This window comes from Bos indicus, chromosome 7, assembly GCF_029378745.1.
Source record: "Bos indicus isolate NIAB-ARS_2022 breed Sahiwal x Tharparkar chromosome 7, NIAB-ARS_B.indTharparkar_mat_pri_1.0, whole genome shotgun sequence".
NCBI lineage: Eukaryota > Metazoa > Chordata > Mammalia > Artiodactyla > Bovidae > Bos > Bos indicus.
Genome location: NC_091766.1, coordinates 5,684,915 through 5,702,570, shown reverse-complemented (window position 1 = coordinate 5,702,570; position 17,656 = coordinate 5,684,915). Strand labels below are relative to the sequence as shown.

Below are 17,656 nucleotides of genomic sequence, written 5' to 3'. Positions count from 1 at the left end.
TTGAACTGTGGTGTTGGAGAAGACTCTTGAGAGTCCCCTGGACTGCAAGAAGATCCAACTAGTCCATTCTGAAGGAGATCAGCCCTCGGATTTCTTTGGAAGGAATGATGCTAAAGCTGAAACTCCAGTACTTTGGCCACCTCATGTGAAGAGTTGACTCATTGGAAAAGACTCTGATGCTGGGAGGGATTGGGGGCAGGAGGAGAAGGGGACGACAGAGGATGAGATGGCTGGATGGCATCACTGACTCGATGGACGTGAGTCTGAGTGAACTCCGGGAGTTGGTGATGGACAGGGAGGCCTGGCGTGCTATGATTCATGGGGTCGCAAAGAGTCGGATACGACTGAGCAACTGAACTTTATTGTTATTTATATCTCTTAGTGCAAACAGGAGGCCAGTTGTAAGTATCTAGCCTGGGGCCCACCTGCCTTCTGCTTCAGGAAATGTAACTAGTTGTAAATGCCCAGTCTGGAAACCCAACTTTTTTCTGCTCCAAGAAACATGGACAGGAGGCTAGTTGTGAAGGCCTAACCTGGAGCCCATCCTATCTCAGTGGGGCTCTTGGTAGAAAAAAATTGTTACTTATTTTGGGAATCATTATCTTAAGCTATGCTTCCCTCACACGTGCCTATGTTGTTGCTGAGCTACCTGCCTCCAGTGGAACCAGATAGCCGTCTAACAAGCCATCTCCTTGCTAATGAAATCCCTCACTGAACCCTTATTGCAGGGATGAGCCAAATCTGCCTCTGTGATGGATCTGTTTCTTTGATTCTGCCTTTGTTTTTCATTGCTTTGGTTATTACAATCATACAGGATGATCTGCCTCAGGGAACCCTGCCCCTCTGCCTGAAGAGATTAACGCATCCCCTCCTTGAGGTTGGCCATTCCAGGAGATATTTGCAAGACAATGGCCTTTACTTCCTCAATTCTTTCCCCCTCTCTATCCTATAAAAGAACCTGCATCCAGACCCCAATAAGATGGCTATTTTGAGACATTTGTTTGCCATCTTCTTGGTCAGCTGGCTTTCAAAAGCCATATTCCTTGCCTCACCACCTTGTCTCTTGGATAATTGGCCTGTTGTGATATGAGCAGAACGAGCCTGGACTCAGTAACACACTCGGTGCACACTGTGGAAGAAGGGGCTAAGTGAGATGAAAGAGCTGATCATAATGGGTGCAGTGTTGGCAAAGGTCGTTGAGAGGACATGACTGCCAGTTGATCCTCGAGGTGAACTCAGACCATCAGAGCCCCCCTTACCCCTTCCTGACCTTGAAAGGTATGCAATATTTTTAGGCCATTTTTCTTTGTCATTGGATCAGAGCTATAGATTGACTAGTCATTTAAAAGTTTTCCCAATGGATTCCCGGGTGGGATGTGGAACCTTAGACGAAGCACTTGCCATTTTAGCTCAAGCAGTTTGTATCAAATGTCTGCACTCTCAGACCAAAGTAACCAAACCAAACTCACCAAACCAAACCAAACCAGAACTTCACCAGCCGGAAGTCACACTCCAAATCAAACAAATGGCAAAGAGATGCCCAGAAATCAAAAGCCAAATAGCAAGACTGTCTCCAAAAGATGGCAAAGTGATGCTCAGAAATCGAAAGCCAAATGGCAAAAAACCCCAAGAGGATGGCAAAGAGTTGCCCAGAAGTCAAAAGGCAAATGGCATAAATGCCCCAAACATGACTTCCTGGTCCCACTAGACCTGTGACCTGGCAGTCAGTGCTAGCGGCCTTTTTTAGATAGAGTTTCAAGCAATTTCTTGTTGGTTTCTTGCAAAGAAGTTACTCTCCCTGGTGACGCAGATGGTAAAGCATCTGCCTACAATGAGGGAGACCTGGGTTCAATCCCTGGTCGGAAAGATCTCCTGAAGAAGGCAATGGCACCCCACTCCAATACTCTTGCCTGGAAAATCCCATGGACGGAGGAGCCTGGTAGGCTACAGTCCATGGGGTCACAAAGAGTCGGACATGACTGAGCGACTTCACTTTCACTTTCACTTTTCCTCTTTTAGAATCTTCTAAATACTACAGTATGCATTCCACTTGGTCTGTTTGATCTTACGACTGGATTTTTTTTTTTTTTTTAACTGTGCATACAGTTGATATTTTGGAACATCAAAAGAACTCCGTTTGAACACTTTAGGTTGACATCTCCTTTAGCATAATTTTCCCAGTTAAGTAGGTACTTGCAGGTATAAACTTTGTATGTACATAACCCTGAAAGGAGTGCCAGAGGCTGCCTTCTGATGCCCCTGGTTTCTGTGTTTGAGAGGCTCTCTTTCCCATTTTAAGTTGTATTGGTCATGGATAAAATTCGCTCTTCGCTTCTATCCAGACAAATTGTACCCTTTTCCGCAGTACCTTTCCACTGGTGGGTATTCCCCTGGTATCATTGAACCAGGCCCCACCCAGTGCCATTCCTCTGGATGGGTATTCTCTTGGTATCTTTAAACCAGCCTCCTTACCCCTGCCCAGTATCTTTCAACTGGGTAGGTGTTCCCCTGATACCTTTTAACCAGGCCTCTCCCTAGTATCTTTCAATTGGGTGAGTATTCCTCAGCATCTTTCAAATGAGCCCCATCTAGTTCCTTCCCACTGGGTGGGTATTCCCCAGTGTATGTCAATCAGGCCCCAGTATGGGATATCTGAGAACCAGGAGAGATCTGCCTAAATTTGTCTTTACTCCCCAAGGAGGCAGATGGGCCCAAGGGGCCACTGCTGGCATCAAAGGTACCAAAGCTCCAGTTCCTCCTAGAGTTCAGGTAAAGGAGGAAAGTCGACTCCAATTTGCTTCGTTGGTTGCCATAACTGCAGACAAAAAAAAGATGCAGTGGGAGTTGCATAATAAGTTTTATTTGGGGCAAAATGAAGGCTTAAGTCCAGGAGATAGCATCTCGGATATCTCTATAAAATTGTTCCAAAGAGGTTGGGGTTGGGGAAAGGTCAATATATTTGGCCCTTATTTTACAAAAGGTTTTCTTTTAGTCACGAGGAGCTGATGTCACCATGAAGAGATTCAGTGCTTTTCTACATATGAGATGTAAGGATTGGAATCATGAAATCAGTTCCTGAAAATATCTAACTATCTAAGGATCTGTTCCACCAGATTCCCTGGAGCACAAAGTGCCTTCAGGGCGTTTCAACAGCTGCAGCAGCTGCTGCATATGCAGGATTCAGATGGCAAATGCTGTGGGCAAGCACCAATTTGTAGTTGATAAGATTCTGGTGAGAAAAATTGTGGCAGGAAAGAAGGTGGGGTGGGAGAGGACCTCACACATCCCAGCTCTCAGGTGAGTCCCTGGGATGTCTACCAAGTATGCATTCTTGGCTTTGCACAGGAAAGAATTCAAGAGCTAGCCTTAGTAAAGTGAAAGAAGGTTTACTCAGGGAGAGATGCACTCCACAGACAGAGTGTGGGCCATCTCAGAAGGCAGGAAGCCCCACAGTATGGGGTTGTCAGTTTTTATAAGTGTGGGTAATTTTGTAGGCTCATGAGTTAAGGAGTCTTCCAGCTATTTTTGGGGAAGGGACAGGAATTTCTAGGAGTTGGGCCACCACCCCTTTCTCTTCCCCTTATGGTCGATCTCATAAGAGATTGTCGATGTGCCTGGTGGGTGTGTCATTTAGCTTGTTGATGTATTACAATGAGCGTATGGTGAGGCTCAAGGTCTAGTGGAAGCTGACTCATCCACCACCTTGGACCTAACTGGTTCTAACCAGTTTATGCTGTGTCCTCAATGGCTATGTCATTCTTTTAAAGGTTGTGCCCTGCCCCTTTCCTATCTCAGTGTGGAGATCTTACTCATTCTCTGTCTCTCTCTCATGTCGCTAAGCCATGTCCAACTCTTGTGACCACATGGACTATAGCCTGCCAGGCTCCTCTGTCCATGGGATTCTCCAGGCAAGAATACTGGAATGGGTTGCCATTTCCTTCTCCAAATCTTACTCATTAGTGAAGAACAGTATGAAAAGGCAAAATGATAGGATACTGAAAGAGGAACTCCCCAGGTCAGTAGGTGCCCAATATGCTACTGGAGATCAGTGGAGAAATAACTCCAGAAAGAATGAAGGGATGGAGCCAAAGCAAAAAGAATACCCGGCTGTGGATGTGACTGGTGATAGAAGCAAGGTCCGATGCTGTAAAGAGCAATATTGCATAGGAACCTGGAATGTCAGATCCACGAATCAAGGCAAATTGGAAGTGGTCAAACAAGAGATGGCAAGAGTGAATGTCGACATTTTAGGAATCAGCGATCTGAAATGGACTGGAATGGGTGAATTTAACTCAGATGACCATTATATCTACTACTGCAGGCAGGAATCCCTCAGAAGAAATGGAGTAACCATCATGGTCAACAAAAGAGTCCGTAATGCAGTACTTGGATGCAATCTCAAAAACAACAGAATGATCTCTGTTCATTTCCAAGGCAAACCATTCAATATCACAGTAATGCAAGTCTATGCCCCAACCAGTAACGCTGAAGAAGCTGAAGTTGAACGGTTCTATGAAGACCTACAAGACCTTTTAGAACTAACACCCAAAAAAGATGTCCTTTTCATTATAGGGGACTGGAATGCAAAAGTAGGAAGTCAAGAAACACCTGGAGTAACAGGCAAATTTGGCCTTGGAATACGGAATGAAGCAGGGCAAAGACTAATAGAGTTTTGCCAAGAAAATGCACTGGTCATAGCAAACACCCTCTTCCAACAACACAAGACAAGACTCTATACATGGACATCACCAGAGGGTCAACACTGAAATCAGATTGATTACGTTCTTTGCAGCCAAAGATGGAGAAGCTCTATACAGTCAACAAGAACAAGACCGGGAGCTGACTGTGGCTCAGATCATGAACTTCTTATTGCCAAATTCAGACTTAAATTGAAGAAAGTAGGGAAAACCACTAGACCATTCAGGTATGGCCTAAATCAAATCCCTTATGAATATACAGTGGAAGTGAGAAATAGATTTAAGGGCCTAGATCTGATAGATAGAGTGCCTGATGAACTATGGAATGAGGTTCGTGACATTGTACAGGAGACAAGGATCAAGACCATCCCCATGGAAAAGAAATGCAAAAAAGCAAAGTGGCTGTCTGGGGAGGCCTTACAAATAGCTGTGAAAAGAAGAGAAGCAAAAAGCAAAGGAGAAAAGGAAAGATATAAACATCTGAATGCAGAGTTCCAAAGAATAGCAAGGAGAGATAAGAAAGCCTTCCTCAGCGATCAATGCAAAGAAATAGAGGAAAACAACAGAATGGGAAAGACTAGAGATCTCTTCAAGAAAATTAGAGATACCAAGGGAACATTTCATGCAAAGATGAGCTCGATAAAGGACAGAAATGGTAGGGACCTAACAGAAGCAGAAGATATTAAGAAGAGGTGGCAAGAATACACAGAAGAACTGTACAAAAAAGATCTTCATGACCCAGATAATTATGATGGTGTGATCACTGACCTAGAGCCAGACATCCTGGAATGTGAAGTCAAGTGGGCCTTAGAAAGCATCACTATGAACAAAGCTAGTGGAGGTGATGGAATTCCAGTTGAGCTATTTCAAATCCTAAAAGATGATGCTGTGAAAGTGTTGCACTCAATATGCCAGCAAATTTGGAAAACTCAGCAGTGGCCACAGGACTGGAAAAGGTCAGTTCTCATTCCAATCCCAAAGAAAGGCAATGCCAAAGAATGCTCAAACTACCGCACAATTGCACTCATCTCACACGCTAGTAAAGTAATGCTCAAAATTCTCCAAGCCAGGCTTCAGCAGTATGTGAACTGTGAACTTCCTGATGTTCAAGCTGGTTTTAGAAAAGGCAGAGGAACCAGAGATCAAATTGCCAACATCCGCTGGATCATGGAAAAAGCAAGAGAATTCCATAAAAACATCTTTTTCTGCTTTATTGACTATGCCAAAGCCTTTGACTGTGTGGATCACAGTAAACTGTGGAAAATTCTGAAAAAGATGGGAATACCAGACCACATGACCTGCCTCTTGAGAAACCTGTATGCAGGTCAGGAAGCAACAGTTAGAACTGGACATGGAACAACAGACTGGTTCCAAATAAGAAAAGGAGTATGTCAAGGCTGTATATTGTCACCTGTTTATTTAACTTCTATGCAGAGTACATCATGAGAAACGCTGGACTGGAAGAAACACAAGCTGGAATCAAGATTGCCAGGAGAAATATCAATAACCTCAGATATGCAGATGACACCACCCTTATGGCAGAAAGTGAAGAGGAACTCAAAAGCCTCTTGATGAAAGTGAAAGTGGAGAGTGAAAAAGTTGGCTTAAAGCTCAACATTCAGAAAACGAAGATCATGGCAACCAGTCCCATCACTTCATGGGAAATAGATGGGGAAACAGTGGAAACAGTGTTAGACTTTATTTTTGGGGGCTCCAAAATCACTGCAGATGGTGACTGCAGCCATGAAATGAAAAGACGCTTACTCCTTGGAAGGAAAGTTATGACCAACCTAGATAGCATATTCAAAAGCAGAGAATTACTTTGCCAACAGAGGTCTGTCTAGTCAAGGCTATGGTTTTTCCTGTGGTCATGTATGGATGTGAGAGTTGGACTGTGAAGAAGGCTGAGCACTGAAGAATTGATGCTTTTGAACTGTGGTGTTGGAGAAGACTCTTGAGAGTCCCTTGGACTGCAAGGAGATCCAACCAGTCCATTCTGAAGGAGATCAGCCCTGGGATTTCTTTGGAAGGAATGATGCTAAAGCTGAAACTCCAGTACTTTGGCCACCTCATGTGAAGAGTTGACTCATTGGAAAAGACTCTGATGCTGGGAGGGATTGGGGGCAGGAGGAGAAGGGGCTGACAGAGGATGAGATGGCTGGATGGCATCACAGACTCGATGGACGTGAGTCTGAGTGAACTCCGGGAGTTGGTGATGGACAGGGAGGCCTGGTGTGCTGTGGTTCATGGGGTCCTAAAGAGTCGGACATGACTGAGCAACTGAACTGAACTGAAGACAAACCTCACAAGTAAGTTCCCTTGTTTACTAAACCTGCCACCTACCAATCTGGTCCATATAGTCAAAGCTATGGTTTTTCTAGTAGTTGTGTACCAATGTGAGAGCTGGACCATAAAGAAGGCTGAGCACCGAAGAATTGATGCTTTCAAATTGTGGTGCTGGGGAAGACTCTTGAGAGTCCCTTGGACAGTAAGGAGACCAAACCAGTCAATCCTAAAGGAAATCAACCCTGAATATTCATTGGAAGGACTGATGCTGAAACTGATGTTCCTATACTTTGGCCACCTGATCAGAAGAGCTGACTCATTGGAAAAGATCCTGATTCTGGGAAATGTGGTGACCCAAGGATGAAATGGCCTTGAAATGCAGGAATGGAAAAACCAGACCCTTATTGTCCTTCCCTCCCTGCATTGTAACTATTAATGGAACAGTATAATCTGTCTTCCCTCCTTCCCCATAGGGAGGAGGTATTTGCCTTACTCTTCCCCCACCCAGTATATGTGCCTTATCCAATCAGCAAATGACCTGCAAGACCCCATCCCACTCCTTGTACCCTGGGTATAAAAGTGGACTAAGGACCCCCATTCAACGTCGGTTCTCCCTTGAGCTGGCCTGCTGTTCTAACAGCGTCTCCCACTCTAATAAACTTTATTTCCCTTTCATTCTGTCTCATGTCTGGAAATTCTTTTCCAATCCATGCCACGACCATGACAGGAAAGATTGAGGGCAAGAGGAGAGGGGGATGACAGAGGATGAGATGGTTAGACGGCATCATCAACTCAATGGACATGAGTTTGAGCAAGCTCTGGGAGACAATAAAGGCAGGGAAGCCTAGTGTGCTGCAGTCCATGGGGTCACAAAGAGTTGGACATAACTTAGTGGCTGAACAACTGTAAGGCGAGCACGGAGAAAGAGCAAGCCGGGCATTCAAGCAGAGAAAGATTTATTACAGTAAGAGAGAAAGTGACTGGCTTTAGAGAAAAACCAGTGCACCCACTGTAGCCAACCCTTCTTATACCCTATAGATGGGAAATCGTGACCCGAAGGGAGGGAGCCTTAGTTTGTCTTTAGCCCGCAGCTGGGGTCTTGTGATCACGTAGTTGGAGGGGTCTCACACTTGGGTGGTCACAAAGTCTTGAGAAACTGGCACCAGCAGGGAAAAACAGGATATCACCTTAAGGAAAAAAAACAGGATGGCACCAGGGCACTGTGGCCACTGTGACTTCACCCTTGTTTATCAGGTCACCACAATAGGCCACTTTAAAATAATACACGATGAGCCCCTTGTGGATCCTGAAAACAACAGCCACCAATCTGGAGAGGTCTGCCTCTTTCTTTGGTTTCTCCTTGCCTTCTATGTATGGGGGCCAGCGTCAGATTCCACCTGGGGAACTTCTGAGTTGGGAATCAAATTTCTCCTAAGCAGTGGGAATAATGGGGCACCTCAGGGGGACCCTATAGTCTTGAGATTGTAAGCTGGGAGATTTCAGAAAGTTCTGAAGACTGTTCCAGCCATTAGAGGTTAAAGAACAGTTGTACAGTTTTTGAGTCAAGGTTTTGACAAGTTTACATAGCTCACATGTGCATTATAAGGTGAGTAGTGGGTCATAATGACCCCTCACAGGATTGAGAAAGAAATGTTATCTCTTAAGGAGCTACTGATCTCGGTGAGGCAGCAGTGAGCAGTGGCGTGAAGGGAGATCTTAATTTTCTGCCCAAGAATTGAACCTGGGTAGCCTGGATGAGAACCAGGAATTCTAGCCACCAGACCAGCAAGGGCTAGAGGCTAGAAGTGATTTTTCCCTGGATCTTTGCCCCCAGTGAAAAACACAGAATGGCAGAAACCATAAATGTAGGTGCAAAGTTTATTATTAGAGACACAGCACAACAACAAGTGGGCCAGCACAGAGAGAAATGGTTTGTTAAGACAGAAGCAAGGCAGAGATGGACACCCAGAGAGAAAGGGTGTGGCTTACCCCTCGTGAGGAGGAGCACAGTAAAGAGCCACTTATATCACTCATATAGGTTAGTTCTTCTGGATCTTTGTCTTCCTTCAGGCCAATTATCTGGTTTCTTTTAACACACCTGACCTACCCTGGGAATCTCCACTGGGTGTACTCACACCCCTCAGCCAAGAAGCAAGACTCATTATGGCCTGGCATTATCCCCTGACTTTAGACCCACAAGGAGCCTTTCTGCGCATGTGCAGTGTCTCCCTTGTCTCCAAAGAGGGAGGAGCAGAGATCCCTTAATCCTTTACTCAAACAGGGTTTTGCCCCTCTTTGTTCTTGCCATGATTATTACCTTGACTACTATTACCTTAAGGCATTTACAAGAGACAAACACTGGCTATTTACCCTGCTTCTGTTGTTACTTCCAGTGTGGAGGGCAAACAGTTCAGTTCAGTTCAGTCGCTCAGTCGAGTTCAACTCTTTGCAACCCCATGATCGCAGCACGCCAGGCCTCCCTGTCCATCACCAACTCCCGGAGTTCACCCAGACTCACATCCATCGACTCAGTGATGCCATCCAGCCATCTCATCCTCTGTCGTCCCCTTCTCCTCTTGCCCCCAATCCCTCCCAGCATCAGAGTCTTTTCCAATGAGTCAACTCTTCACATGAGGTGGCCAAAGTACTGGAGTTTCAGCTTTAGCATCATTCCTTCCAAAGAAATCCCAGGGCTGATCTCCTTCAGAATGGACTGGTTGGATCTCCTTGCAGTCCAAGGGACTCTCAAGAGTCTTCTCCAACACCACAGTTCAGAAGTATCAATTCTTCGGCACTCAGCCTTCTTCACAGTCCAACTCTCACATCCATACATGACTACTGGAAAAACCATAGCCTTGACTAGATGGACCTTTGTTGGCAAAGTAATGTCTCTGCTTTTCAATATGCTATCTAGGTTGGTCATAACTTGCCTTCCAAGGAGTAAGCGTCTTTTCATTTCATGGCTGCAGTCACCATCTGCAGTGATTTTGGAGCCAAAAAAAATAAAGTCTGACACTGTTTCCACTGTTTCCCCATCTATTTCCCATGAAGTGATGGGACCGGATGCCATGATCTTCGTTTTCTGAATGTTGAGCTTTAAGCCAACTTTTTCACTCTCCTCTTTCACTTTCATCAAGAGGCTTTTTAGTTCCTCTTCACTTTCTGCCATAAGGGTGGTGTCATCTGCATATCTGAGGTTATTGATATTTCTCCTGGCAATCTTGATTTCAGCTTGTGTTTCTTCCAGTCCAGCATTTCTCATGATGTACTCTGCATATAAGTTAAATAAGCAAGGTGACAATATACAGCCTTGACATCCTCCTTTTCCTATTTGGAACCAGTCTGTTGTTCCATGTCCAGTTCTAACTGTTGCTTCCTGACCTGCATACAGGTTTCTCAAGAGGCAGGTCAGGTGGTCTGGTATTCCCATCTCTTTCAGAATTTTCCACAGTTTATTGTGATCCACACAGTCAAAGGCTTTGGCATAGTCAATAAAGCAGAAAAAGATGTTTTTCTGGAACTCTCTTGCTTTTTCCATGATCCAGCAGATGTTGGCAATTTGATCTCTGGTTCCTCTACCTTTTCTAAAACCAGCTTGAACATCAGGAAGTTTACGGTTCACATATTGCTGAAGCCTGGCTTGCAGAATTTTGAGCATTACTTTACTAGCGTGTGAGATGAGTGCAATTGTGCAAACAGGAGGCTGATTATAATGCCTTAACTGGAGACCACCTACCTCTTATATCAGAAAATGCTAACAGTTCTAAGTGTTCAGCCTAAAGCCCACTTCTTTGTGCCCCATGAAATGCAAACAGGAGGCCAGTTATAGAAATCTAACTGGAGCCCATCTATATCTTGCCTCACTGCCTGGCAAGCACCAGAAGAAAACTGCTCTTTTCTAAGCAGGCATTCCTGTGTTAAGATCTAAGTTCAGTCGCTCAGTTGTGTCCGACTCTTTGCAACCCCATGAACTGCAGCACACCAGACTTGCCCGTACATCACCAACTCCCAGAGCTTATTCAAACTCATGTCCATAGAGTCGGTGATGCCATCCAACCATCTCATCCTCTGTTGTCCCCTTCCAGTCCTTCCAATGAATATGCAGGGCTGATTTCCTTTAAGATGGACTGGTTCTCCTTGCAGTCCAAGGGACTCTCAAGAGTCTTCTCCAACACCACAGTTCAAAAGCATCAATTCTTCTGCACTCAGCTTTCTTTATAGTCCAATGCTCACATCTATACATGACTACTGGAAAAACCATAGCTCTGACTAGATGGACCTTTTTTAGTAAAGTAATGTCTATGCTTTTTAACATGCTGTTTAGGTTGGTCATAGCTTTTCTTCCAAGGAGCAAGCGTCATTTAATTTCACAGCTTCAGTCGACCATCTGCAGTGATTTTGAAGCCCCCCCAGATAAAGTCTGTCCCTGTTTCCATTGTTTCCCCATCTAATTTGCCATGAAGTGATGGGACCTGATGTCATGATCTTCATTTTCTGAATGTTGAGTTTTAAGCCAACTTTTTCACTCTCCTCTCTCACTTTCATTAAGAGGCTCCTTAGTTCTTTGCTTTCTGCCGAAAGGGTCATGTCATCTGCATATCTGAGGTTATTGATATTTCTCTCTGCAATCTTGATTCCAGCTTGTGCTTCCTCCAGCCCAGCATTTCGCAATATACAGCCTTGACATACTCCTTTCCCGATTTGGAACCAGTCTGTTGTTCCATGTCCAGTGCTAACTGTTGCTTCTTGACCTGCATACAGATTTCTCAGGAGGCAGGTCAGGTGGTCTGGCATTCCCATCTCTGTAAGAACTTTCCACAGTTTGTTGTGATCCACACAGTCAAAGGCTTTGGCGTAAATTTAGTTAATCTATAATACAGACACATAACGCACACTAAAGGCGAGCAGGTAGTCACCCAAGAGGGCAGAGAGAATTTTACATTAAAATTTTTCTCATCCTACGTTAAAAACGATTTTATTTTATCACAAATATAAAAACCATTTTTTGCTCTCCTGTGGCATCAAAAAAACAGGCAGTGGACTAATCGATAATACGGTAAAAAGCTGGAACATGTATAGGAGTAGATAATATTCTGTTCCCCAGTTGACCATATATGTTCCATCTAAGCGTGTAAAGCACTTAGCCATTCTAAATACTTTTATACCATCTTAATGAATTATATGTGTGAATAAATCCTCAAGTTACACCAAGATTTCATGGCTCACGCTGGTCCGTACTTTTTACTAGTCGCTGTATAACCCATGCAAGTGTCTTTTGGGATGACCTCTGGGATCAAAAATTGCGGATTTTTCATATTTCTCTCGGAAATTTCCGGGAAACACCGACGACAGTAGCTCTGGAAGAGAGGCTGATACCGCACGGAATTCTGGGAAATGTAGTTCTGGTTCCCAGATAGAGAGACATTTCCGGCAGAAGTCGCTGGGCTTGAGGTGAAAGCGAGACAGTTTTCCGCAAACGTCTCTCACGGGCGCACCTGAGGGACGTGGCTCCTTGTCCCCACAAGATTGGCCGGCGGCTTTCCCGGCACGCGCATACCGCGTTTCCTGGCCCCCCGACATCGCAAGGCCGTCTGGGAGTTGTAGTTCAGGTTCCTGTCGAACTCCGTAGTCCAGCTGCGGCTGGAAGGTCCGAGGCTGTCTGCCGCCTTCGGTGCCTGTTTTGGAGGATGGATCCGGGGCCCGGGGCCAACGGGATGCCGTTGGCTGGCTTAGCCTGGTCGTCGGCCTCGGCGCCCCCGCCGCGGGGATTCAGTGCGGTGAGCGACGTCAGGGGGCCGGGGACGGGAAGGCAGCGGCACTAGGGGCCGGGGGTTGAATGGGGGGCAGCCGCGGCTGCGGCCAGGTGATATCCTGGCTCTGACCAGCGTTCGCGCTGCAGATCTCCTGCACTGTGGAGGGGACGCCCGCCAGCTTCGGCAAGACTTTCGCTCAGAAATCTGGCTACTTCCTGTGCCTCAATCCTTTGGGCAGCCTAGAGGTAGGGAGCTCCCATCCTCGGAACCCCCCGCCCTTCCCACTTCCCCTGTCCATTCGCGGAGCATTATGCCCGGGACACAGTCCCTGCTGCTGAGTGATTCTCGCTGTTTCCCCCCGCGCCGCGACCCCGACCCCGACCCCAGAATCCACAGGAGAACGTGGTAGTCGACATCCAGATCCTAGTGGACAAGAGCCCCCTCCCGCCGGGATTCTCACCAGTCTGCGACCCCCTGGACTCGAGTGAGTCCCACGTCGAAGGCAGGGGTGGGTGTGTGGAGGGGGTGAGGGGCAAGTTCGCTCGTCTCTGCCGGGAAGACCAGGCAGGGAGGGAATGGAAAGACCATAGGCGCGCGATTTTTGAGCCTTGGCCGCCCCCTCGATGCTCTGGGTAATGACGGTGTTGGCTGAGGATTGATCTAGGGCGGGGTGATGAACCCCGCCCTGCGTAAAAAATGTGTCTCTCTTTAGAGTAAGTGTTCAGTTTGTGCTACCTGTTTTATTCCTGTTGTTACTCCACCTTCTTACACTGTAGCCAAGCTGATCCAGGCGCAGTTCTCTTTTCCATTTCCAGGCTTTTGTACAGGGACTGCTCTCCCAGCTCTCGGCCCTGACTGCTCTGCTTTCTAATCAGGCTCTCCCTGCCTTCCATGCCCTCTCCGTGTCTTGTCATTTGTATTTGACTGTCAGCATATATCTATTGGTGGGTTTCTCTGGTGGCTCAGCAGTAAAGAACCTGCCTGCCAATGCAGGACACGCGGGATCCATCCCTGCATGGGGAAGATCTCTGGGAGGAGGAAATGGCAATCCACTCCAGTATTCTTGCCTGGAGAATCCCATGGACAGGGAAGCCTGGCGGGTTGCAAAGAGTTGGACATGACTGGAGGGACATAGTATGCATATATATGCCATAGACAGCATCTGGGTTGCAAAGTCTAATATATTTACTACCTGGCCCTTTACAGAAAAAGTTTGCCAAGTCCTGTACCAATAGATAAGTGTTGTTTAGTCACTAAATTGTGTCCAACTCTTGGTGACCCTGTGGACTGTAGCCCGTCAGGCTCCTCTGTCCATGGCATTCTCCAGGCAAGAATACTGGAGTAGGTTGTCATTTCCTCCTTCAGGGGATCTTCCCAACACAGGGATCAAACCCGTGTCTCTTATGTCTCCTGCGGGTTCTTTACCACTAATGCCATCTGGGAAAGCCCTTGCACATATATGCATATATGTAAAAGCCGTGCTTAGCTCATGAGCCAGACAAGAATAGACTCTGGGTCAGATTTGGCTTATCCATTGTAGTTTGCTGATCTCTGGGTTAGAGGGCTGAGGGCAAGTGAGTTTGGAGGGCCAGCACGGGCACCCGGTGCTATCTGATCCCACAGCTTCCCACCCTCACTGTGGTCCCCATGACCACCCCATGAGTGCTCCTCCATATCACCAAAGATGAGCCTGTCCCAATGGCTCCTAAAAGCGTCATGGATTCTCCTCCTATGGCTTTACCATTCATGATAAATGGTACCCTGGAGAGCGATCTCCTGGAGCCATCTTTGGGCCCCTTCCCTGCTTCTTGCCTCTTCTCACCCCCTTGCTCCCCACCCCTCCCCTTCCCAGAGGCCTCCGTGTCCAAGAAGAAACGCATGTGCGTGAAGCTGGTGCCCTTGGGGGCCGCGGACACAGCTGTCTTTGACATCCGACTGAGTGGGAAAACCAAGACAGTCCCTGGATACCTGCGAGTAGGGTACGCCTGCTCCCCCGCCTTCCTTCTTTGCCCTCCCAACTCCCTGCCTGCCCCTCTGGCTCTCAGGGACTCCCATGAGGCCTCACATCCCCCTGCCACCTCTCTGTGCCTCAATTTCCACATGTTAAGATGGGGACAGTTGTACTGGGATCTCACTGGGCAGTGGTGAGGAGCTGGTGTGTCTGAAGTGCCCGATACGGTGGCTGAACCCAGCAGGATTAGTTAGGATGTTGCTGATGGTGTGGGCTGAGACGTGAGGTCACCAGAGCCTGTCTTCCCGCTGGCAGCTGTTCTCATCCCTGGCTGCACATCAGGCCAGAGCCCCTTCTCTCTCTTCTTCCTCCCCTAGGGACATGGGGGGCTTTGCCATTTGGTGCCGGAAGGCCAAGGCCCCTCGGCCAGTGCCCAAGCCCCGAGCTCTTAGCCGAGACGTGAGGGACCTCTCCCTGGACTCGCCGGGTCAGCCGAGGTGAGTCCTCCAGCTATGGGGCTGGGGTGGGGGTGGGGTCAGCATCAGGTCGCCGACCCGGGCTGTCCTGCCTCCATCAGCAAAGGTGGCTTCCCGGAGCGGACACTATCCAGACTGGGCTCTCGGGCTTCTACCCTGCGGAGGAACGACTCCATCTATGAGGCCTCCAACCTCTATGGCATCTCAGGTGAGAGCAGAGTGGGGAGATTGACACCCTGGGGTGGGGGTGGGGGGGTAAGACTGGTCCGAGGTTGTACCCCCAGGTAGAGGCCAGGGCAGGGTTGGACCAGCCCTGGGCTTGCCCTGTTCTGTCAAGACTGGGAAGAGCCGAGACCTCTAGGCTGGGCTTCTTGGGTTGGGGTGGGCAACAGGCAGGCTTCAAGTCTCCTCAGCCTCAGCTCCATCCCTCTCACCCACTTTCCTCAGCCATGGATGGGGTTCCCTTCACGCTGCACCCCCGATTCGAGGGCAAGAGCTGTGGTCCCCTGGTGAGTCCAGGTCCTGGGGAGTCTGGGTCTGCCCCCACCCCTTGAGTTTTTAGGCACCACGATGCAGGATGTATCAGCGTGTGTATCCAGCACAGAGGGGAGTTCCTGGGTGGGAAGAGGCTGGAGGCCAAGGGGTGGGGGCGGGAGGGTCTCCTTCTGGAATGAGGGGTTCAGGAGGGGCAGCTGGATGCTGGGGGGCGAGAGGCAGTGGCAGGAAGGGGAAATGATGTTCAGGCAAATATTGAGGGGGCCCTTCATGAAGATGAGGGAACAAGGGTTCCAGGTTGGGGTCCCTGTCCCAGACTGACCTGCCCTTGCCTGCCAGGCCTTCTCTGCCTTTGCTGATCTGACCATCAAATCGCTGGCGGACATTGAGGCGGAGGTGGGTGTGGGATTAGGGAGGGGGTGGAGTTGCGGGGATGCAGGCCACTTCCTCTCCCCTGGGCCCCCCTTCTGTCCCAGCTGTAACCCACCTTGAGGGCTGCAGATCCCTCATGCCCCACACCCTACCATTCCTCTGGCGCCCCCCAGTGGCTGCTCTCTCACTTTGTACTCTCCCTTCACCCCACTCCTCACCCGCCAGTACAACTACGGCTTCGTGGTGGAGAAGACGGCAGCTGCCCGCCTGCCTCCAAGCGTCTCTTAGCCCTTCAGCAGTCCCAGGGAGGAGCCGCCACACCTGACACCGCCCCTCCCCACCCCATCACCCCGCTGACTGGCAGCTGCCCAGCCCATTCCACCTTGGGACCTTTAGCAGCACAAGGCATGCTGGACCCTCGGCCACTTGGAGGAGCTGCAGCCTGGAGGAGGGAGCATGACCGGTTCGCCCTGTGATGGGTTCCCGGGCCCTAATGGATAGGGGTGGGGGCTGGACAGAAACCAGTGCCTTCAAGTCATTTGTGTCAAAACTCTCTGGTGCCTGGAGGCCATGCGGGTGTCCTGGTAATAAACACCACGCTGTCCAGAGGTTATCTATAATCTCCATCCTGACTGTGTGTCTCTGTGTCTCGCGGGAGCTGGGGTGGACGCACGCTGAGCAAGTGGGTGAAAACCTGGAGGGGAGGGGGCGCTGCTGCCGCTCCCATTCTACAGGGAGAAACAGGCTCCGTGATTCTGGACCACATCAGGTCCCGCCCCTCCATCGTTGCACCCAACCGTAATAATAGTAACAGCTACGGTTTGTACTGTGAGGACCTTCTCCCTAGTATCTGGTGCGTAGTACCTCATTTAGTCCTCCCGAGCCCAGTGGGAAGTCCTGGTTTTGTGGCCATTTCACAGATAGTGAAACTGAGGCACGAGGTGGCTAAATTCAGAGCTGGGATTCGAACCCAGAGCCTGCTTTCTTAACTATCAAACTGTACTGCTGTCTGTATCTCTTTTCCTCTATCGTGTGGTGGACACAAACCATGAATTCTCATGAATCATGATAGTTATCGTGTATAAAGTGGAGGGAACCCTGAATTGGGAAATACTGGTGCCTCCAGGGGACACGGGTAGGTTCCTCTAAGCCTCTGGTCACATGTTTCTCAAGTCATCAATACATAACCTGTGTGTTTTGAGACACCTTGTTTAACACGCAGCTGATTAATGGTGACCTCACAGCCACTAGTCCTATAACTCATGTCTGAGCAAAATCATGCCTGACACTTGTGATCCCCTGGACTGTATCCCACTAGGCTCCTCTGTCCATGGGATTTCCCAGGTAAGAATACTGGAGTGGGTTGCCATTTCCTTCTCCAGGGAATCTTCAAGACCCAGGGACTGAACCCAGGTCTCCTGCAGTGCAGGCAGATTCTTTACTAACTGATACACCAGGAAGCCCAAACAAAGCTCATCTAACAGTATATTCTCCTGGAGGCACATCCCAGCCTTCTTGCACTTGCGGACACTAGATAGCTCTTCAGCACCACACTTGGGAACCTTTTCGAACAGCAAAAATCACCAATGAAAAAGCACAAAAATGAAAAATGTCCCACTAGCTAGA

The 17,656-nt window shown here is 48.3% G+C and overlaps 1 protein-coding gene across 1 annotated transcript; it reads left to right on the top strand.

The window, feature by feature from the left end:
* The first annotated feature begins 12,480 nt into the window (after nt 1-12,480).
* MVB12A (multivesicular body subunit 12A) lies at nt 12,481-16,656 on the top strand. The gene is made up of 9 exons (XM_019963879.2): nt 12,481-12,760; nt 12,883-12,981; nt 13,124-13,220; nt 14,589-14,715; nt 15,065-15,184; nt 15,265-15,371; nt 15,611-15,672; nt 15,998-16,054; nt 16,256-16,656. Exons 1-9 carry the CDS (start codon nt 12,671-12,673, stop codon nt 16,316-16,318), a joined length of 822 nt encoding a protein of 273 aa, XP_019819438.1. The 5' UTR covers nt 12,481-12,670; the 3' UTR covers nt 16,319-16,656.
* The last annotated feature ends 1,000 nt before the right edge of the window (nt 16,657-17,656 follow it).